General features: G+C 41.5%; 1 protein-coding gene across 1 annotated transcript in view; it reads left to right on the plus strand.

The window, feature by feature from the left end:
* LOC126412732 (guanylate cyclase soluble subunit beta-1) overlaps window positions 1–24,913 on the plus strand; it is a 261,772-nt gene that overhangs the window by 39,126 nt on the left and 197,733 nt on the right. Inside the window, exon 4 of the mRNA XM_050082463.1 lies at window positions 12,436–12,554. Within this exon, the coding sequence (XP_049938420.1) occupies window positions 12,436–12,554 (119 nt within the window). The remainder of the gene's footprint in view (window positions 1–12,435; window positions 12,555–24,913) is intronic.

The following is a 24,913-nucleotide window of genomic DNA, read 5'->3' on the forward strand; positions in this document are numbered from 1 at the left end:
TTTTATCAGACTCAAGGGACATAGAGTGCACATGAAATGACGCAATTTCAGAGACTACTGGTCTCATACATGTATGATTTTTTTTATATAGACTGAAGGGATGAGTGAAAATTTGTACTAAGGTCGGGAATCGAACACGGGTCTCCTGATAGGTAGGTGCATTAGTTACTAAGCCACCCTGCCACACAGTGGCACGAATTACCCTTGCAGGCCTCCCTCCTCGATTCAAATCCTCACTGCCGCCACAGCCTACTTTTTAATTTCCCCTTACGCAAGAACATAATTTGCCGAGGCTCTCCATGTTCTCGAATAGCACGTCAGGATTGAACGTAAATGGAATATCCAGCCTGAAGCCCAGGTATAGGTACTTACACACATTATGTACGTAGGGTAGACATTTCAACAGTGTGACGTAAAAACCCTTGCGTCAGCAAGACTTCAAAGATGAAAGCGCCAGCAGTAGAACGAATGTGGGTGTTCGCTCAAGATGATATGAAAGCCAAAGAAACAACTTCCAGATGTGTTCTCTCTGTTTTAAGTGTTTGTAATAGTAAGAAAATATGTGCTGTGAAGAAACGAATCAACACCTGGATGAATATACTTGAATACATTTGGATATTTCTGACCACGACACAGGGGACAGAGACAGATAGCAGGAACACTTGATAACTGATAGGTGGCCTGGCAAAGGAAGACACGAGAAAATCTGCTGGTCCCACGGTACCTACACTAGGCACCACAGCCAAAACGAGAGCGACTTGAGTGAAAATGGAGGTTTTACTTAAAACTATTTGTTTCATTCTCTATAACATTGAGCATGCCCTGCTAATCCATAGGTATGATAAAGGTGGATGTATGTATGCATGTATATCCCACATCACCTTCTAAACCATTGCATAGACTTCTGCAGCCAAAGTTGGTTCACGTATCAGTTACTGTCTGGAAAGAATCACAGTAGGGTAAGAACCACCTACCTCTCATAGGAGTGGTGGTGAAAAAGTAACATACTGCACGATGCCCAAATAGTCAGACTATTCTCATCCAGTATTTGAAAATGAGAGCTCTTAGGCACTTGAAAGAAACTTTACAAATAATTTCAAACCCCTATGAGACATTTTCTCGCCCACACCACTCAAAAAATGATGAAAGAGGGTTATCTCTTACTACATTTAGGCTGCTCATGCAATAAAATGGCTGTATCAGGTTTGGTCTTTTATTTTTTACTTCTTTTCTAGTTACTTTCTTTGCAACACATTTTGCAGGCAGTATTCACATATATCATTGAATGAACTTGCAAGAATATATCACTGTACCATAAGTAGCTGAGGAGATGTAACATCATAAACTCTAAGATATAGGAAAAAAATGTTTTATCACGCATGAAGTTTTCATTTATTGCTTCTTTACTGGTAAGTTATTCAGAACACATTTCGCACACAGTAGCCACATTTAGCGTACAACACGTAGTTCAGGAGATATGAAGTCACAAACATCGGAATGCATGGAAACGAAACTACAGGGGGAAATTCGCTTGTGGCAAAAGTGAAATATGTGCACAAATATGTTCGAAATATAAGTGACAAATATTTGGAATGTGCTTATGTGGGCAAAGTGACTCTTAAGCTTCTGGATCGACCGCAACAAACTTGGTATCCAAACCACTTACTATCTGGAAAAATATAAGGTAAGAATCTCCTATTTGAGCTGGACTGGTAACTGGAAGAGCGAAGGTTGGAGGAGGAAGAGACTCCTATTGGAGTGGAGGATGGTAACATGAAGAGAGAGGAGTTGAGGAGGAGATGGACAGACAAGGGGGGAAAGAAGGAGATGGTGGCAGATGGGGGGAGGAGGAGATGGATAAAGAGAGGGGGAGGGAGAAGTGGACAGAAAGCGACGAGTGGGAGATGGACAGACAGAGGGTGAGGATAAGATGGACGGAGGGTCAGGAGGAGATGGACAGAGAAGGGAGGAGGAGACAGACTTTGAGGGGATGACGAGGAGATAGCGGGATTGGGGGAGCAGGAGGAGATGGAGTTGAACAGAGGGGAAGGAACAGATTTATGGAGATGGTGGAGGGGAGGGAGGAGGCGCAGGTGGACCAAAAAAGGAAAGACGCAGGGATTGACAGAGGCAGGGGGAGGAAGATATGGGGATGATGAAGAGAAACTGCACAGAGGAAGGGAAAGCAATGATATCGACAGAAAGAGTGAGAGGAGGAGATGGTCAGAGAGAGTGGGTGTAGAATATGGACAATGGAGGGAGAAGGAGCAGATGGACAGAGTGGGGAGCAGCAGATGCACAGCTCGGGAGGCAGGAGGAGATGGACACCTAGAGGGGCGTCATCCTCGTCATCACGGTTCTTACCGTTCTTGCCACATACTGGCGACTGGCGAACGTTCAGTCTGCTTTTAACAGTCACAAAATCGCTCCTTTCCTCATACCCAATTACTCGTCCCCACACCAAGAGCCCAAGAGTTGGTGGGATATGAGTCTCGAGACGAGCTGCTTCCTGCGACTAACACAAACCGAAACGAGACTCGCCTCACTGAACACCTCAGAATGTCACTTAATGCACTAATTGCCGCTGGCTTTACAGCCTGCAAATTTTAACTGTTTGCGGTATGGTGTCAGCGGTAAACGATACGTGACAACTCGTGATTACAACCAATCTTCTAGTAATCTGACCTCGATGGTGCATGGCGCAAAATTTCATCTGTTGTCACCTGAAAATTCATAAAAGCCACAGGGTGTACAGCGAAGGAGTCTCTGATTTTAAAATTAAATATCTCGAGAAGTAAGATCGATAAATGAGTTTAACGAAAGATATGTTTGTTTTGAAAGCTATTAGACTTTTATACAGAAGTGATACAGAAGTTTATAAATAGTTTTAAAAGCTGCTAACAGATGTTGCTGTACGCTGTGCAGTATCAGTGCGCACAATTAAACTCGTCCCCTACAGGTAGTCTTTGCAATCACACAACAATCTTTTCGAAATGTCTGTCACTCGCAGTATGGAGGTGATGTACACGAGCAATGAAATTTGCCATTACATCCTGTAGTTTCTGAGCGGAAATAGGTTCAGCTGTTACACAGATCGCCAGCCGGTGTGGCCGTGCGGTTCTAGGCGCTTCAGTTTGGAACCGCGCGACCGCTACAGTCACAGGTTCGAATCCTGCCTCGGTCATGGTCGGTCGTGGATTTGTGTGATGTTCTTAGGTTAGTTAGGTTTAAGTAGTTCTTAGTTCTAGGGGATTGATGACCACAGATGTTAAGTCCCATAGTGCTCACAGCCATTTGAACTATTTGTTACACAGATAACCGATTCAAGCTCGTCCAGCTTGGCCACATGGATTTTTAATGTGCCTCACAGAAAGTTGTCAAAAGCAGTCAGGGTGGGCGAATATGGACACCAATCCATCCCTGTACCAATAAATTTGCAATTATCCAACGCAGTTACTCTATTCCTGAAATATCCAACACGAAAGATATATGCCTATTCATTGTGATGTGGTCCGGCCCTATTTTACACGAACCGCTCGGTTGCTGGTCGAGCCCCCTGCGTTGCGACAAATTGTTCCAAAACCGCAACTTAATGTTCACTAGTGATCGTTTATCGCACGAGAAAAGGGTCAATAATGCTTCTGCTGCACAACACAGCCCAAACGATAAAGTTTGGGAGAATATCGCAGTTTTACTTCACACAGATGATGATTTTCGTAACCTCACAATCGCCAGTTTTGATTATTCAGGATTCCACTCAGGAGGGAGTCTGTTTCATCTCTGAACCAGATGCAATCGATATTGAATCCTTCATTTTCAGTCACAGTGACAATCCTGTTTGCGAAGTCAGCCTTCTGTCGCACAGCTCGTACAGAAACGGCCCGGTGGGTTTGGACTTTAAATGGAGCCATGTATTTTCTGCGTGTTGGAACGCTTCCTATCAGTGTCTGATACAATACTTCGCAAGAACTTCCTTCGACGTTGTTGAATAATTCCAGAAGGCGTGGAGATTTTTCAGGAGTAACTACAGTCTGCCTGGGGCTAACAATCCCCGCTAGGTCATCAGCCACACCACCCGTCCGTTGGAATTTGGCGAAGAGCTTGCGAATGCTTTTCGCATAGGGTCCTTTTGGTACATTAAATCGTTGGCGAAGCTTGATATTGTCAGGGAGGAGACGGTGGCATTAATGTAAGGTATTAAAAAATTAAAGAGTTATAGTAAAAAAAGACGTTTTATACCTTGACCGTAGTTTTCCGTATACAATCACAGCAGGAAGACTAGCTTCCGTTGTTTTCCACAACCATCCTCATATTGTTCAAATCGTAAAAAAGCGAAACATATGCACTGGTAAAAAAAATCATCATTAACGGTATTCATGCACTGAAATGCATTCGTATTGTGGGCCAACGAGATTACGACGCAGTTAGAAACTTCATCATGAGCCAGCCATTTGTGAATCATAACCTCGCAAGATGACTGTAATAAATAAGGAAACTTGTCAGTTGCATTTGTAAAACTTGCATCACATGCCTGGGATTTGCAATTGTATAGCAGGTATTATTGTGAGAGCGGTATATGCAACGGTGCTCCACAGTGTGACTTAGAAAGGACATGTCCGAAAGAACAGACACAGTTTTCATCCTGCAGCAGTTATCAATCAAGACACAAAGGAATTACGAAATGACGGTGCTAGTGGACATTGATTTGCATCAATGGGTAAAGTTGACTAGGGTTCGAACATGGGTCTCCCGCTTTCTAGGCAGATGTGACCACTGAGCCATCTGCTCACACGGAGGTCATGGCAACTGCACGAACTACCGTAGCAGGCGTCCCGTCAGACCCTAATTCTCAACTTATCCACACACTACTACTGTTGTGCCCCTTGCCCTTATCCTCATTATCACGGCATTTCGCGGGTTCCCGTAAGAGTTAGAGCGTGATGTGCACCTGCACTGAAGGGATCATTGGACAGTCTCACCTTCTTTACGAGAATACAGGGTGGTCCATTGACAGTGACCTTGCCAAATATCTCAAGAAATAAGCATCAAACGAAACAACTACAAAGAACGAAACTCGTCTAGCTTGAAGGGGGAAACCAGATTGCGCTATGGTTGGCCCGCTATATGGCGCTGCCATAGCTCAAACGGATATCAACTGCGTTTTTTAAAATAGGAACCCACATTTTTATTACATATTCGTGTAGTACGTAAAGAAATATGAATGTTTTAGTTGGACTACTTTTTTCGCTTTGTGACAAATGGCGCTGTAATAGTCACAAAAGTATAAATACATGGTATCACGTAACATTGCGCCAGTGCGGATGGTATTTGCTTCGTGACACGTTACCCGTGTTAAAACGGACCGTTCACCAATTGCGGAAAAGGTCGATATCGTGTTGATGTGTTTCTATTGTGATCAAAATGCCCCATGGACGTGTGCCATGTATGCTGCTCGGTATCCTGGACGACGTCGTCCAAGTGTCTGGACCGTTCGCCGAATAGTTACGTTATTTAAGGAAACAGGAAGTGTTCAGCCACATGTGGAACGTCAACCACGACCTGCAACAAACGATGATGCCCAAGTAGGTGTTTTAGCTGCTGTCGCGGCTAATCCGCACATCAGTAGCACACAAATTGCGCGACAATCGGGAATCTAAAAAACGTCGGTGTTGAGATTGCTACATCAACATCGATTGCAACCCGTACCATATTTCTAAGCACTAGGTATTTCATGGCGACGACTTTGAACGTCGTGTACAGTTCTGCCACTGGGCGCAAGAGAAATTACTGGATTATGACAGATTTTTTTGCACGCGTTCTGTTTAGCGACGAAGCCCCATTAGCCAACAGCCGTAACGTAAACCGGCATAATATGCACTATTGGGCAACGGAAAATCCACGATGGCTGAGCCAAGTGGAATATCATGGACCTTGGCGGGTTAATATATGGTGCGGCATTATGGGAGGAAGGATAATTGGCCCCCAATCTATCGATGGCAATCTAAATGGTGCAATGTATGCTGATTTCCTACGTAATATTCCACCGATGTTACTACAAGATGTTTCACCGTGACAGAATGGCGGTGTACTTCAAACATGATGGATGTCCGGCACATAACTCATGTGCGGTTGAAGCGGTATTGAATAACATATTTCATGACAGGTGGATTGGTTGTCGAAGCACCATACCATGCCCGCATGTTCATCGGATCTGACGTCCCCGGATTTCTTTCTGTGGGTAAAGTTGAACGGTATTTGCTATCGTGATCCACAAACAACGCGTCAGCGCATTGTCAATGCATGTGCGAACATTATGGAAGGCGAACTACTCGCTGCTGAGAGGAATGTCGTTACACGTATTGCCAAATGCATTGAGGTTGTCGGACATCATTTTGAGCATTTATTGCATTAATGTGGTATTTACAGGTAATCACGCTGTAACAGCATGCGTACTCAGAAATAATAAGTTCACAAAAGTACATGTATCACATTGGAACAACCGAAATAAAATGTTCAAACGTACCTACGTTCTGTATTTCAATTTAAAAAACCTACCTGCTATAATTGTGATCCGGGTGACTATTTCAGCGCTATCTATCACAAAGCGAAAAAAGTGGTCCAACTAAAACACTCATATTTCTTTACGTACTACACGAATATGTAATAAAAATGTCGGTTCCTATTTTAAAAAACGCAGTTGATATCCATTTGACCTACGGAAGCGTCATCTAGCGGGCCAAGAATAGCTCCATCTGGTTTCCCTCTTCAAGACAGACAAGTTTCGTTCTTTGTAGTTTTTTCGTTTGAAGCTTATTTCGTGAGATATTTGGCCCGGACACGATCAATGGACCACCATGTATGTGTGGTGTCTGTTCTTTCGGCCTTGTCCGAAGGAACAGACACAACATGTTTAAACAAGGCAAAAATGGCCAATGACGCACATCACGCCCGAACTCTTTCTGAAGTCGACGAAATGCCGCCAGTAATGAGGGTAATGGGCAAGGGGCACAACAGTAGTAGTGTACGGATAAGTTGAGAATTTGGGTTTGACGGCACGCGTGCTACTGTAATTCGTACAGTTGCGATATCCTCTGTGACCGGATGGCTTAGTGGCACCGGCATTGTAGCTCAGCTTGCTCTGTCAGAGGGGTAGGATGGATGGATGCCCTCTGTAACAAAAAAAGTTAAGTGAAATATGGAGCGATCAACTTAAAGGGGTGTCATTTGACGTCCGCCCAGACCAAATGGGGAGAACAATAACTAATAACATGGACCAACGACAAAAAAGTGGTCAGAGCATCCTCCTAGTAAGCAAGGGGACGCGGGTTCGAATCCTGATCATGCACAAATTTTCAACTTTCATCATTGATGCAAATCAGTGCCCACTACCAACTGCATGCCGTGCTTCCTTTGTGTCTTAATTCTTGTATCGTGCATATATTGTTCTCACTATAATACTTGCTGTACAGCTGCAAATCACGGACATGTGAAGCAGATTTTACTAATACAACTGACAAGTATCCTTCTTTATAACCGTCATCTTGCGAGATTATGGTGCAAACCTTGGCTGGCTCATTATAACGTTTTTAGCGACGTTCTGTCTTGGTAGCCCACAATACGAATGCATTTCCGTGCATGACTACAGGTAATGATGACGTTTTACGATGCACATGCATCGATTTTTTACGATTTGAACGATCTAAGGATGGTTGCGGAAAACAACCGACACTAGTCATTGTGCAACAACCGTATTCATGAATGTGCGTGTGTGAAATCTTATGGGGCTTAACTGCTAAGGCCATCAGCTTAACCTAAATTATCCTAAGGATAAACACACACCCCCACGCCCGAGGGAGGACTCGAACCTCCGCCGGGACCAGCCGCGTATACATGAAATTTCGGTCTAGGGATAAAGAGTTTTTTACACTTTTTTTAATTTTTCCAATAAATTATATTAAATCGTGTTTAAAAACTGCACCTTGTAGCCGCAAGACTGTGCTCTAAGCTGTGGTATTCCAGTACCAGAAAATCATGTTGCTCAATATAACATACGATTTCAATCTCTTCCTTCTTTCACGCTTTGACGGTGAAACTGATCGGTCTGAGCTGCAGTGCACTACGTATGGGCACTACAGGGATTGCACCGCTATCTGTTAGTAGATTTTCGAACTAATTCGAAAATTATATGTAACTCCTGTATAAAATTAATAATAAACATATCGTTTGTTGGATTCGTCTGTCAGTCTTAGTTTTAGAGATGTTCAGTTTTCAAATCGAACACGCTAGGTACCCTGCAGCTGAAAAATCTTACGATGTTGTTGTAGCGTAGCACTTCTGAAAGGACACGTTCCGATTCTTCTTTTCCACGCTGCTAGTCTGAGCCAATCTCGTTGCCACTCGTTCTGAAGTCATTGCACAACGGTCAATGATCCCTGAAATCTGTTGGTATGGTGGTTAAATATGCCTGCCAATATCTCGACGTTTTTCAAAATCTGGGTACTAGCGCTAAACTGTTGGCAGTGTCGTGTTACGATCTTCACATTAAACGTTCCACTAACGTCAGACACACTCAATAGCTGTTATCTACCGACATCATTCTTCAACTGTAGGGCTGCCTTCTGCCTCCATTGAAAATGTTTTCCCGTAATGACGACATTTTTATCAATGTATACCGCCGGCAGTTCAGTTGAAGATAAAGAGGGCAACCACAGATGATGGACTGTCAGACAAGGGTACGAGGAAGGTAGCTCCGAACAAAGCTCAGTAAAAGAAAAAATACTTCAATTGTTAGACTAAAGGATGAAGTACAAAAAAGCCCAGGGAGAGACACGAATGTAGCAATATAAATTAGAAATGATGTAAATAGGAAGTGTACGGCAGCCAAGGCAAAATAACTGCCGACAAAATGTGAAAAAATCGAAGAGTGCAATGGGATCTCCACTGTTAAACACAGAGGAAAGGACAGATAGGTGGAAAGAGTACTTTGAAGGCCTCTGTGAGAGAGCGGACTTATTTGATGATTTGACGGAAGGAGAAGCTGGAGTCGATAAGGAAGATGTAGGGGATTCAGTATTGGAGTCGTAGTTTAAAAGAGCTCTGGTTTAATGGACATTACCCACAGGAATTTCTAAGATCATTGCAGGTATGAGCAACCTTGCGACGAAGGCTACCGTCAGACTTCATAAGAACATCTTACACGCAGTTCGGAAGACAAATGGTTCAAATGTCTCTGAGCACTATGGGACTTAACATCGGAGGTCGTCAGCCCCCTAGAACTTAGAACTACTTAAACCTAACTAACCTAAAGACATCACACACATCCATGCCCGAGGCAGGATTCGAACCTGCGACCGTAGCAGCCGCGCGGTTCCGGTCTAAAGCGCCTAGAACCGCTCAGCCACAGCGGTCGGCTTCGGAAGACAGCAAGGGTACACAGGTTCGAAAACTATAGCATTATCAGCTTAACATTTCGTTCACCCAAGCTGCTGAGAAGAATAATACCCAGAAGAATGGAAAAGAGATTTGGGAACCTGTTGGATGACGATCAATTTAGCTTTAGGAAAGGCCTAGGTACTAGAGAGGTAGTTCTGACGTTGCTTTTACGAGTAATAAGGGTAGCAACACAAGAGAAAAATTAATATCCGCTCACAGCTATTTTCGAGCTAGAAACAGCGCTCGACAATATGAAATAGTGCAAGATGTTCAAAATTCTGAGAAAAATAGGAGCAAACTACAGGGAATTACAGGTGATTTATGAGATCTATAAATATCGCATCACATTTTTTCTCTCGACTAATTTCGGTTTAAAACATGCAGAGTTGTTCTGAGACGTCGTGGAATGTTCCCTCTTCAGCCCCCAAAGTCTCACGAATTTTCGATAGGTTGCGGCGCTATACGTAGCCTTCAAAATGGATCTGTAACAGAGGTGCATTCCAAACAGAGAAACGTCATTGAATTTCTTTTGACAAAAAACCAGACCATCGCAGATATTCGAAGCACTTGCAGAATGTCTACGGAGACCTGGTAGTGAACAAAAGCACGGTGAGCTGTTGGACGAGGTGTCTCTCATCAGAATAAGGTCGTACAAACCAATCCTATCTACCACGTGCCAGTCGACCGCACACAGTTGTGCTACCCTCAGGAAACTTAAGAAACGCCATCAACGTGTTCGTCGCTACAAAATGCAAACGAACGTCTCCTTCTCCACTACAACGCAAGGCCTCACCCAAGTCTGCACACCCGACAGCAGCTCACAAAACTTCACTGAATGGTTCTTCCTCATCTTTCCTACAGCCCGGATCTCCTACCTTCCAACTTCCACCTGTTTGGTCCGATTAAAGAAGCACTACACAGGAAGCAGTACGTGGATTTGGGAAGGTTATCGATTCAGCAAGACGTTGCGTCCGACGATGACCACTGAAGTGGTACCTTGCGGCCAACAATCCATCGCAGTAAAGTGGCGTAATGCCGTCACTTTGAACGGAGATTATGTTGATGGTTCAAATGGCTCCAAGCACTATGAGACTTAACATCAGAGGTCATCAGCCCCCTAGACTTAGAACTACTTAAACCTAACTAACCTAAGGACATCACACACATCCATGCCCGAGGCAGGATTCGAGCCTGCGACCGTAGCAGCAGTGCGGTTCCGGACTGAAGCGCCTAGAACCGCTCGGCCACAGCGGCCGGCACGATTATGTTGAGAAACAGGATTTTGTAGCCACTGAGTAGGGAATAATATTGAGTATTGGAATTCAGAATAAAACCAACTTGCTTTACGAAAAATATGTGTTGTATTATTCATTGAACGCATCTTGTTCAATATGTATAAGAACCAAGAGGGAACAATAAGACTTTAAGACCAAGAACGAAGTTCTCCGATTAAAAAGCTTGTAAGACAAGGATGCAGTCTTTCGGTCCTACTATTTAATCTATACACCGAACAATTAATAATGGAAATAAAAGGAAGAGTAGAATTAAAATTCAGGGTGAAAGGTCGGATTAAAGGAAGACATGGAAGAAAATCAGAGGCGTGCTGCTGAATTTCTTACTGGTAGGTTCGGTCAACACGCGAGTATTAGGGGAATGCTCCATGGACTCAAATGGGAATCCATGGAAGGAACAAGTTGTTCGTTTCCCGAAACGCTATTGAGGAAATGTAGGAAGTCGACATTTACGACTTAATTTAGAACTATTTTATTGCTGCCAAATATTTAACATCTCTAATTGTAAGCCACCGAGCAGCTACCAATGGTCTGTTACCACGGTAATCATTTCGCCACGCATACGTTCACCACAATGATGATAGTGGTGAACCTGATGATAGTGAAAATTGTGTAAGTTGCAAATGAAGGCCTGAGAAATAAGAGGATATCTCGTTTCATCCACAGCGTTCTATATTTTAAAGTTACGCTTTTCAGATGGGGCTGTATCGTGACTGGTGTACTGTGTTTGTTGGAGATCGAAGAGTTTACACTAAAATTGAAACTTAATATGACAAAAATGTAGAGGAGCGTCCACAGTTCTGAACTGGAATTTTCTGGAAGGTTAACGAAGGACCGTAGTATAATTTCTCCCCTGTGTGATACTTTTCATGGTTCTCGTGAGATTTAGACACGTGTCTTACTAAACGAAAGATACGACGTTGAAGATAGACCACGCTTGTATGGAGTCTTCACTCTTTACGTGACGTCGCTTAGTGAGACGAAATTAAGATCATAGTCCAGTGAGTGGAGATGTCTAGATGACACCTACCACAACTAGACGTACTCGGCCAGAGGTCGAGTTCGTGATGCTTGCCATCACCATAGCAACATCAAGAGTGACAGATTCACATGTAAACCACAAGTCTTCGTAGTTTACTATAGTGTTTTCCCGCAAGTCGCAAATTGTTTACAGAAAATGCTCAAAAGTCGTCTCCAATTTCCTGGTGCTGGACTACTCGCATGCGCTTTCGAAAAGTCATAAACTCAGACGGCAATCCGGATTAAAGACAAGAGAAGTTTCCCCCGATTTGAAAATTAGTCACTGAGAAACAGGGAGAATATAATGAATAACTGTAGAGGAACACTGTACAATAGATAACTATGTAGGTAAACGTAAGACTATGTGCATTACTTAAGAAGTGAACCGTGTCACTGAGTCTGTAGTTATAAAACGCCGGAAGGTCACCTTCTCGTGAGGCAGTATACTTTCCTGCCTAACAGCAGTAATCCTATGCTATTCTTCTCTTCACTCAACTCTGTCAATCACAGTACTTCATTTCTGAGTAATTATAAACGTTCCATTGTATAACAGTCAGTATTGAGTCTAGTGATGAATCCATAGATGCGGGAAACCTGTCTGATTAATAAATAAATTAGACTAAGGAACATGATCACCTTGTCATCGTTGTAATTTGTAAGGCTCACAAAGGTCAATTTACTGTGTTTACAGAGATTCCCGCTAACACAATACTGGAACTCTTCGGGAAGATGTTTTTCGAGTTTTGCCAAGACTCTGGGTACGACAAAATCCTGCAAGTTCTTGGAGCCACTCCTCGAGATTTCCTACAGGTGCGTTCTACCACATGTTCTCAGGAAACTTCAAAAATCTACTTCAACATTTTTCCGTACCTCATACACATTTAAAATTCCTGTACTCTTTCGTAACAATTATAAGAAATTATGTTGCCATATTTTCTTATCCTAGTCTTATTCTGATGGCACGTGACATTTCTCTTCTGTTTTAACATCCAGTAGTCACACGTAACAGGAAATAGAAGTGTGAATATGTATAAAAAGGGTGACAAATTTAACTCAGTGCAACATTCCACTTCCATCCTCACTTCTCACTTACTTTGGTATTTATGTATTGTGTGTATTTGTCTTCCACGTTTCGTAAAGTAAGGAACAATATCCTCACTATCTAGACCTCCCGTGCTTGGAATCTTGGAATCCATTGAGTTTAAAATTCTCGTGACGTAGACCTCCAGGGGTGAGGGGGGGGGGGGGGGGGGGGGTGCTGTGCTTAAAATACTGGAATTACGTTCACTAGAAGCACAGCACAAAACTCAAGTTTGGCCATCCGGATTCCGGATTTGACTAGTCCCTCTTAATCGATTTGAAAAGAACATCTAAAATTTACTCCTCCATCATAGTCTTATCTGAGTTCGTGATCCGTCCCTAACGACCACATCATGGACGGGATGTTACATCATCTCCCGCCCTTTCACTATGACTCCGTCAGGGACAAGTGTAGTCTACTGTCTTCGAAAGACTTGTAATAAGAGTGTTGTAGCTGATAATGGAAAGGAAGAAATAAAAAAAAAGTAAAAAATGCGTGATTAACAGGGAACGATTTTTATTTTGGTTGCAATGAAATTACGGAACGTGACAGTATAAGCGTACAGTCAATTGGAAGAACATTTTGCGGAGCAAACAAATCGCCTAATTACTTCAGGAGTTATTATTTCCTCCATCTCTGGATCATTCTGATTGTGCAGCTGTCGTTCAAAAATGAAAAGCGACTCCCGTTGCTTTTTTAGAACTTTATCAAATTCATACAACTGGTTTTAGCCTTTATATTAGGCCATTACCAAGTGTATCTAGAACTGCTAAATTTCAATTCATAATGTGATGGCATATACATATTTTTCTTTTTTATAGTAGATGATACTTATTAATGTATAGTACAAGTGCAGAAATAATTTAGAACTTACTTAATGCTGTACAGAAGTTACGTCAAATGACAAGAACAGTAGAATCCAAGTGAATTAAAAAAAAAAGTTTATCGCCCAATGAAGTCATTATAAAAATGGGGGTGTCGTAATTATAAAATCGTACAGTCGATAAACTCTTAACGTTGTTTAGCTTAAAGGATTTATATTGTGATGTGTTTCAGAACTACAGTTTAATGTTTTTCAAATAAATGCTAAAACTTGTATTTTTAATCAATAAAAATGTAAAATAGTTGTAAAGAAACGTGGTGTCCAAGTCGTGCATAAAGGTACGACCTCAACAAGTGCAACTTTAACAACCATGAACTGGAGACGGCTTTAGCCTAGCTTAGATGCATCGTCGACTGTTTACGAAAGTATCTTTACAAATAACTAGCTACAGCTACAGACTTGCGGAAAATCTTTGAAGGAAGTTTGGAATAACTGAATCGCAGATATTCAAGAAATTGGTGTTCCTTAATGTGCATTGCTCGTTAAGCGTCTTTCCCTTTGGTTTATTCAGATGAGCGTAAATTTCTCTCTCTTCAAAAATTTCCATAAAGCAGCATGCAATTTAATTTTGAAACGCAACAGGAAACTCATTGTAAGCTAAACCACGTTAACATTTTTACAGTATCGGATTGTACAGTTTTTACAATTACGACTCTCCCATTTTTCTCAAGATGCTATTGCGTTTGAAACTTTTCTTAAAGCCATTTGGCTTCATTGTTTTTATCATTTGACGTTGCTTGCCTACAGAACATAATAAATTATACATTATTTTTATAGACGTACTATAAAAATATAAGTATTGCCTCTTATCTCCTATCATAAAAAATTAAAAATTTCTATATGTCCATCATATTATGTGTTAACACATGCGAGATTCATATAGATTGCCTAATGTAAAGACCGAAACCGGTTGTGTGAATAGAATTTTGAACAAGCACTGGAGCGGTTTTATCATGTTTTAAGGATGATTGTAACAGGTGGAAATTGTTTAGTAAGTTAAGTAACTGGCAATTTGGAATCATGCACAGTACTGACGCTGGTGTTAAAATAGTTTCGAAAGTTAACACCGAACATTTTCGTGAAGCTACAGCCATCTTTCCCTCCTCTTCATAACAGCTGCGTAGCAAAATTTAGACTGCCCCACATGTGAGTTGCAATCTAGAGCAGTGTACCGATCATCAATATACAGTGGGTGACTGGTTGGCAACCGCTATGTGTCTCCTGGATACAAATCCAGTACAGCCTCCACTAACACAAAGCAAGGGTCTTTGGCCGTTCAATCAGGCTATGAGTGAGAATATTGCTGACCATCTTCTGTTGCTGAGGTGAAATCATTTTGCGTCGGTAGGAGATGGTGTCATAGTTCTATTTGGTCTCGCGCTGCACGTGCCAATCCCCTCTCCTGTTATAACCTCTTCATCGAAGAATATTACTAACATCTAAAGGCCTTCAGCACAAGTTGAATACGTTCCATTCTCTACCTTTCGCTTCAAATTTTGGTATCTACGGTTCCCTCTACTATTGTGGAAGTTATTACCTGGTGTCCTAACACATATTCCATCATACTGTCCCTCCTTCTAGTTGGTCTTCTTCTTTTTCTTTGCTTTTTCCTCGTGTTTTTAATGGTCGGTAGGTTACTACCAATTTTGGCAATATTAACGGGAATGGGTGGCTGAATGCCCTACCTGACGTCAACATGTCCCACTGGGGCGGAATGTGTGTGCCCTATCCGTCTGTGTCTTGAGCAGTGGTTTCCAACTTGGGGATAATTACACCCTCAGGGATAAAGTGTAAAATGTATATTATCACTGTTTCGTAAGACTGTAATGCTGACTATAAAAGTTACTAATACTTTCTTTCGAATACTAGAATTAACGTTTAACACAATGTGGTGAAGTTACACTTTGTGTACCAAATATATGAAAAACGCCTTTCTCACATGGTGCACCCCTTACATACTTACATTGTATCAATTTCTTTTGAGTCATCAGTCTTCCGACTGGTTCGGTGCAGCCCGCCACAAATTTCTTTCCTGTGCCAACCTCTTCATTTCAGACTAGCACTTGCAACCAACATCCTCAGTTATTTGCTTGATGTATTCCATTTTCTGTCTTCCTCCACAGTTTTTGGCCTCTACAACTCCCTCTAATACAGTAGAAGTCATTCCTGGATGTCTTACAAGGTACCCGACCATCCTGACCCTTCCCCTTGTCAGTGTTTTCCACATATTCCTTTCCTCTCCCATTCTACGCAGAACCTCCTCATTCCTTACCTTATCAGGCCATCCAATTTTCGACATTCGCCTGTTGTACCACGTCTCAAATGCTTCGATTCTCTTCTGTTCCTGTTTTCGTACGGTCCATGTTTCATTACCATACAATGCTGTGCTCCAAACGTACAGTCTCACAAACTTCTTCCTCAAATTAAAGTCCTATGTTTGACACGAGTCGACTTCTCCTGGCCAGGAATGCCTTTTTTCCAGTACTAGGCTGTTTTTGATGTCCTCCTTGCTCCTTCCGTCATTGGTTAATTTGCTGCCTAGATAGCAGAATTTCTTAACATCATCTAGTACTTGAACGTCAATCCTAATGTTGTTTCTCGCTGTTCTCATTTCTCCTACTTCTCATTACATCCGCTTTTCCGCGACTTACTCTCGATCCATATTCTGTGCCCATTAGACTTTTCATTCCATTCAGTAGATCATGTAATTTTGCTTCACTTTCACTCAGGACAGCAATGTCATAAGCGTTCAATACTGCATCTTCGATGTACAGATTGAAAAGTAGGGGCTAAAGACTACATCCCTACCTTACACCCTTTTTAATCCGAACACTTGGTTCTTGGTCGTCTACTCTTATTATTCCCTCTTGGCTCTTGTATATATCGTATATTACCCGTCTCTCCTATTTTTCTCAGAATTTCGAATATCTTGGACCATTTTACATTGTCGAACGCTTTTTCCAGGTTGACCAATACTATTAAAATGTCTAGATTTTTCTTTAGTCTTGCTCCCATTATCAATCGCAACGTCAGAATTGCCTCTCTGGTGCCTTTACATTTCCTAAAGCAAAACGGATCGTCATGTAACACGCCCTCAATTTTCGTTTCCGTTCTGTATATTGTTCTTCTCAGCAAATTGGATGCATGAACTGTTAAGCTGAATGCGTGCTAAATCTCGCACTTGTGAGCTCTTGCAGTTTTTGAATTGTTTGGTTGATATTTTTCCGGAAGTAAGACGGTATGTCGTCCGACACGTACATTCTACACACCAATGCGAACAGTAGTTTCGTTGCCACTTCTCCCAATGAGTCTAGAAATTCTTATGGAATGTTGTCTATCGCCTTTGCATTATTTGATCTTAAGTTCTCCAAAGCTCTCTCAGATTCCGACTTTAATGCTGGATCCCATATATCTTCTCTATCGGTTCCTGTTTCTTCTTCTATCACATTAAACAAATCTTCTCCCTCATAGAGGCCTTCAGCGTACTCTATCCACTTATCCGCTCTCTCCTCTGCATTTAATAGTGGAATTCCCGTTGCACTCCAGATGTTACCAACGATGCTTTTAATTTCACCGAAGGTTGTTTTGAGTTTCCTATATGCTGAGTCAGTCCTTCCGACAATCATTTCTTTTTCCGACTTCTTCATATTTTACATGCAGCCATTTAATCTTAGCTTCCCTGCATTTGCTATTTACTTCATTCCTCAGTGACTTGTATTTCTCCGTGAGTGACCATGAACAATTTTTGCCCTTTCTTCTTTCATCGATAAACTGAGGTATTTCTACTGTTACCCATGGTTTCTTGGCACTTACCTTCTTTGTACCTACGTTTTCCTCTCCAATTTCTGTGATTGCCCTTTTTGGAGATGTCCATTCCCCTTCAACTGTACCGCCTACCGAGATATTCCTTATTTCTGTATCTAAAGCCCTAGAGAACTTCAAGAGTATGTCATCATACCTTAGTACTTCTGAATCCCAATTCTTTTCGTATTTGTTCTTCCTGACTACTATCGTAAACTTTATCCTACTCTTTATCTGTACTGCATTGTGTTCTGAGTCTATATCTGTTCCTGAGTACGCCTTACAATCCAGTATCTGATTTCGGAATCTCTGTCTGACCATGATGTAATGTAACTGAAATCTTCTCGTATCACCCGGCCTTTGCCAACTTTACCTCCTCTTCTTGCGATTCTTGAACAGAGTATTTTCTATTACTAGCTGAAATTTATTACAGAATTCAATTAGTCTTTCTGCTCTCTCATTTCTTGTTCCAAGCCCATACTCTCCTGTAACCTTTTCTTCTACTCCTTCCACAAAAACTGCATTCCAGTCCCCAATTATCATTAGATTTTTCACTCTCTCTTTGCTTACTGCATTACATTTTCAATATCCTCATATACTTTTTCTTGTCCATGTGGATCCCCCGTCGGAGGTTCGAGTCCTCCCTCGGGCATGGGTGTGTGTGTTGTTCTTAGCGTAAGTTAGTTTAAGATAGATTAAGTAGTGCATAAGCTCAGGGACCGATGACCTCAGCAGTTTGGTTCCATAACACCTTAACACAAGTTTCAAAAAAAATAAAAATTTCTTCCTCTTCATCTTCAGCTTGCGAATTTGGCATATATACCCGAACTACCGTTGTCGGTGTTAGTTTGATGTTGACCCTATCACTGAACTGTTCACAGTAACACACACTCTGTCCTACTTTCCTATTCATAACGCATCCTACTCCAGTTATACCATTTTCTGCTGCTGTTGATATTGCCGTATACTCATCTGGTCAACGTCCTTGTCTTCTTTCCATTTCACTTCACTCACCGCTACTACATCTAGATTGTGCCCTAGAATTTTCCTCTTCAGATTTTTAGCTTCGCTACCACGTTCAAGCTTCTGACATTCCGTGCTACCGAGCGAGGTGGCGCAGTGGTTAGACACTGGACTTGCATTCGGGAGGACGACGGTTCAATCCCGCGTCCGGCCATCCTGATTTAGGTTTTCCGTGATTTCCCTAAATCACTCCAGGCAAATGTCGGGATGGTTCCTTTCAAAGGGCACGGCCGACTTCCTTCCCCGTCCTTCCCTAATCTGATGAGACCGATGACCTCACTGTCTGGTCTCCTTCCCCAAAACAACCAACCAACCAACCATTCCGCGCTCTGACTCGTAGAACCTTATTCTTTCGTCGACTGTTGAATCTTTTTCTCATTGTCACCTCCCCTTTGGCAGTCCCCTCCTGCAGATCTGAATCGGGGGACTCTTCCGGAATTTTTCGTCAATGTTGAAATCATTATGACACTGTTCCAATTACAGGTCACAAGTTCTGTGGATACACATTGTGTGTCTTTATTGCAGTGGTTTCCATTGCCTTCAGCAACCTCTTGCCGTTGATTATTGCTGATTCTTCCGCCTTCTTGAGCAGTTTACCATCCAACGACAAGAGAGTGCTCTGAACCCCTGTCCGTTCCTCCGCGCTCTTAGACAGGGTAGTTGGCAGAATCAGGGTGACTTCTTATGCCGGAAGACTTCTGCCGCCAACTCAGATTATTAGTCATAATGTAGCTGGATGTGGGTTTCCAACCTGGTACCGAGGACAGTTTGATTACTAACCAAAGACGTGACCACTATACCATGGGTGTGACACTCATATACAACACTAAAATTGTGACAAATACGTTACGTATGTATAAATGTGCGAGATGTAATAGACTGAATACTTCTGGAAAATAGCTGAGTTGGAAAACTAAAGATTTGGTATGAGAAATGAAGTTATACAATCACTGGACGAAGATTTCAGCTTTTGTCCACTCACTGCTATGACAGATTGCTACTGATCCAAGCGGTGCTCCATCTAGCAGTTCCTCTTTCATCATAACGCTAGGCGATGCTAGATGTGGAGAAATGTAATGACAGCGGCAGAGAAACAAATTGCTGCTGTTACCAACTGCACTCGTTCAGCTCATATCAAGACTCCCACCTGGCTCATTCCCTTTTCGTCTGTTGCCTGCTCCGTTTAGTCAGTGTTATAAACTACGTCGGATGAGAATTTACACCTCTTGAAGCATTTGGATAAGATTTCAAAAATGTTTGCAACAGCTGTCTGACTATAAGCTATTGCACGTGAAGGAATATTGGTTCAGGTTTTATGAGTGTAGAAACTAGCACTTGTGAAAGATACTTAGTCTGTATAGTCCAGCCAGTTTCTCTTCTATGGTAAAATCGTGCTCAAGATCATTCTTCTCCGACTGTTCGTACACTAAACGTCTGATGTCTTTCGTTGACAGACCAAATGAAGAGTATTCCGTTACCTGATTCGCTGTGAACATTGCCTCGAAATGACTTGAATCAACTACTTCTCACACGGTTTATATTATTTTAATAAACAAATTATGGCAGTTGAACGTACAATATACGGCTACCTTTTTTGCTACTTTTTCTACAGATGTATCATTCCTTAATTCGATGTTGTAATGTTCATTGTGGTACACCAAACATATTTGCTGCCTTTTTGTAATCCAGGCATTTTTTTTAATTCATCGGTGGCCGTTGCCATACTTTCCTCTTACCAAACGTAGCTATCGCTGTTACATTTGTAAGTTCTTCGTGTGTTGAAAGTAGACTACTTATTTTGAAGAGATAATAATAATATTAATAATAATAACTAAATTGTGACTGATTCCTTAGACATCCGACTTAAAAGAAAATGCACCCCTTCAATAAGAGATAATTGATCAGTTGTTAATGACAAAAATACATTGTTTATATACATTCTTTATATATTTATTAATTTGCGGTTACTGAAACATGTACACAGAATCAGCATACCATTAAAATGTACTTCTTACATCACACATATAAGTAATTTGTAACGACGTCATGGGAATAATATAGTGTAGCTCTGGTTCTACCACTTGCTTTTACCTGATTTTTACCCCAAATGTACTCTCTCTGTATAGTGCCTTCTGGCATAAGAAACAAGGTGAATAATCGTTTAATGTAGCATATATTGAAAAAACCTTTTAAAAATATTATTTCTTGTACATACCAATTTTATCCTCTAAATACGATGATGTAAGCCGGCCGGAGTGGGCGAGCGGTTCTAGGCGCTACAGTCTGGAACCACGCGACCACTACGGTCGCAGGTTCGAATCCTGCTTCGGGCATGGATGTGTGTGATGTCCTTAGGTTAGTTAGGTTTAAGTAGTTCTAAGTTATGGGGGACTGATAACCTCAGAAGCTAAGTCTCATAGTGCTCAGAGCCATTTATGATGATGTAAGATCCTTACAGAACATAAGAAATCACAAAATAAGACATGAAACCACAAAAATATAGCACATTATTTTTCTTAACGACAACGCATCTGACACTGTGAAGACTCGTCGTGCTACTGAAGCTGCTAGCTACTTTCAAGGCCTAACAGCCAAGAAGCAATGTTACCAACTCACAAAGAGAAATATGATGGTTCCCTGTTTTACTCCGATATCTGAAGATACCCTAATCCCTACTATGTTGTTGTGGGTTTCAGTCTGAAGCCTGGTTCGATGCAGCTCTCCACATCACTCTATCCTGTGCAAGCCTCTTCATCTCCTAATAACTACTGGAACCTACATCCATTTGAACATAATGACTATATTCATCTCTTGGTCTCCTACAATTTATAGATCCACCTCCTACATACTTCCCTCCAACACTAAACTGATTGTTCCTGGAGTCTCTAAATTTCTGTTCTCCACAATTCAGTTCTGTATGTTCTCTTTAGTTACATGATCTACACATTTAATCTTCACTATTCTTGTGTAATACCACTACAAAAGCTGCTTTTCTCTTCGTGTTTGTACTGCTTATCGTCCACGTTTAACGTGCGTATAATAAGGCTACACTGTGTTATGTGACAGTTTCTCAGAAACAGTCCCTTAACGTATGTAAAATTATACTGCAAAGACCCATTCAATCACAAAAATTAATTGTCACTGATAAATGTGATATATACTAGTGATTGGCAGTAGCAAATGCAATTCCTTCTTCATTAACCTCTTATTCGAATTGGCATCCCTTGTTTCATTAAGAGGACACTGAATGCTGTTTGGGATGAGGCAACGGTGCCGTGGTGTTATGTAGGTTACTACCTCTGGAGCGGTTCCAGCAAGGGAGAGCCGGGAGCCCGGGAGGCGAACAGGTCAATGGCTCGCGGTCCACTGGACAGTCTTTTGTAGTGCTGCTGCTGGGCACCTGAGACACTGCAGGTAAACACGGATAAGATAGCCTGTGGTGCAAGGACCCCAATCGCAACCGCTTTCACAAGCCAGAAGTGGAATGAGAAGGAACGCCGTTTTCAGCGAAGTCCAAGAAGGCATTATTGCCCACAAAACGAAGAATTCTGTGTTCTCTCCAGAAAAACAGATACCATAGATGGTATCTCGAAACCGGAGTGGGAACCCGCAGTTTTACGATAATTTGTAGGCGTGAGACTCCACGGAACACTGACTTGACAAACTGCCAGAATTGGCTAGTATGAAGAAGCTAGAGGTTAGACAGATAAAGTAGATTGTACCGAAACGGGCGCACCTGATAGCCCATAGCGAGTGAGATACCTTTTTTCTGTGCTAAGTAGCGGGACGAACGTCACTAGTTAACTGTCTAAAGAATATCCAAGGGAAGACAAGGGAGGGAGGGTAGCGTTTCATAAGGAATTTGTTTACCCGTCGGCACATGTAAGGTCCGTAACCCAGCCAGTCCGAAGACAGAGCAAAAACTAAGAAATGAGAGTTTTCGTTTTAGTGAACAACGATAAATAACTACTTCTTTGTAGAGAACCCTCCTCGCTTGACCTCCAAGAGTCTTGATCGCCATGGTTCATCTCCGGAGCAGGTGTATCAAGGGCATTCGAGAGATTTCGTGCTGATCTGCATTTAGCTTTTAACGAGGGTCATTGGTGTGCCACCGATGACTGATTCTGCAGGCAACTCAACCACCACCTACAATTTACTACGTTCAGATCGATTCACCACCGTGAGACGCTGGATTGGGGACAATAAAGACATTCTATTTAATTTTATACCTGCAAGATTCACTCTGAAGACTTGCATTTAGATTCAGTAACCTGTTTGCTTCCATCTCTGACTACAGGTCCAACACATTCACTTTTGTAGTACTACTTGTTTTTTTCTTCTAACGTCACTACAATCACAGTACAGCTTCCCGACTGATGTTCCATTTACGTGATTTGGAGAATCTTACCGAGGCACTTTTATCAGATGCGCCAAGGTTTTACTAGAATAATATTATCATTCCTTGTCCAAATTTTTGTTTAATGGAATTAGCCGAATTAATCGTCAGTCATTTCTAATTTAATAGTCGTTAAATTCCTGATTTATTATTTCGGAGGGTGAATAATTAACGCTTATCAGATACATGATCCAATGTCCACACCTTCAGCATGAGTGTAACCTAGCAGCTGCAGACCTTCAGCAAAGACTTACTAACACATTAAATCTACATTCTATGTTAACACATTTCTCTTCTACAGAAACGATTTTCTTGTCATCTCCAGGGTACATTTTATATCCTCAGCTTCAGCCATCGTTAGTTAGTTACTGCCCAAATAGCAGAAGTCATATAGTACTTTTAATGTTTCATTTCCTTATGTAATTTCTTCAGCATCACTTGATTTTATACCACTACATTCCGTTATCCTTCTCTAGCAATATCAATATCGTTAATATTGACATTATTACCTGTTCAACAATGTTTTCCCTGAATAGAGAAATCCTATGAAAATTTTACAAAGTCATTCTAAGTAATTACAAGTTCAATATGCTCATGCCTTTAATATTTCAATGGACACTGTTCTATAATAGTTTACTCCCTGTCCAGTGAGGTAATGTGGCGCTGCTCGTAAATTCAAGAATAATCTGAATGGATTACGTTCTGTTCCATACAGAGACGAAGGCAAACGCACTAATAATAAGTGTATCATGCACTCACACGTTGGCCTCGCATAGAGTAAAGGGCAGCATGATAACACCAAGGGGCATGTGATACCAACCTGTCGGCATTACATAATTACAACAATCTGATCACAATGTTTATGGCTACACTACATACGTATACATTCAGAAAAGATTTTCTGACACTTAAAACTATAGTCGATGTTAAAAAATTTCTCTTCTTCAGAAAAGCTTTTCTTCTTACCTTTGCCAGTCTATATTTTATATCCTCTCTACTTCACGGATCATCAGTTATTTTGATAGCAGAACTCATGTACTAATTTCAGTGTTTCATTTTCTAGTCTAATTCCCTCAACATCACCTCATTTAATTCGGCTACATTCAATTATCCTTGTTTTGCTTTTATTGACGTTCATTTTATATCCTCCTTTGAAGACACTGATAAATTCGTTCAACCGCTCTTCTGAGTTCATTGCTACCTCTGACAGCATTACAAAGTCACTGGCAAACCTCAAAGATTTTATTTCTTCTCTCTGGACTTTAATCTCTACTCCTAATTTTCTTTGATTTCCATTATTGCTTTCTCAGTGTACAGATACAATAAGATCGGGAGGAGCTACGACCCGGATTCACTCCACTCTCAACCACCTCTTCCCTGTCGTGCCCCTCGACTCATAACTGCAGTCTGGTTTCAGTACGACTTGCAAATAACCTTTGCTCCCCGTTTTCTAACCCAGATGTCTTCCAAATTTCAAAGAGAATATTCCAGTCAATGTTGTTAAAAGCTTTCTTAAGTCTAAGAATCCTACAAATATATAGTTTTGTCTTTCCTTAACCTAAGAGAAGTCGTAGGGTCAGTATTGCCTTGCGTGTTCATACATCTCTCCGGAATTCAAACTAGTCTTCCGCGAGGTCGGCTTCTACCACTTTTTTTCCATTCTTCCGTAAAGAATTTCCATTTGTAATTTGAAGCCATACTTATTAAACTGACAGTTCAGTAATGTCCCCATCTTTAAACACCTGCTTTCTTTGGAATTGTAATTATTACATTCTTCTTGATGTGTGAGAGTATTTCGCCTGTCTCATACATCTTGCACACCAGATGGAAGAGTTTTGTCACGGCTGACTCTCTCAAGGTTATAAGTAGATCTGATGAAATGTCGTCTATTATCGGGGAATTTTTTTGACTTAGGCGTTTCAGTGTTCTGTCAAATTCTTCTCTCAGTATTATGTCTCCCATCTCATCTTTATCTATATCCTCTT

This window comes from Schistocerca serialis, chromosome 7, assembly GCF_023864345.2.
Source record: "Schistocerca serialis cubense isolate TAMUIC-IGC-003099 chromosome 7, iqSchSeri2.2, whole genome shotgun sequence".
NCBI classification, from domain to species: Eukaryota; Metazoa; Arthropoda; class Insecta; order Orthoptera; family Acrididae; genus Schistocerca; species Schistocerca serialis.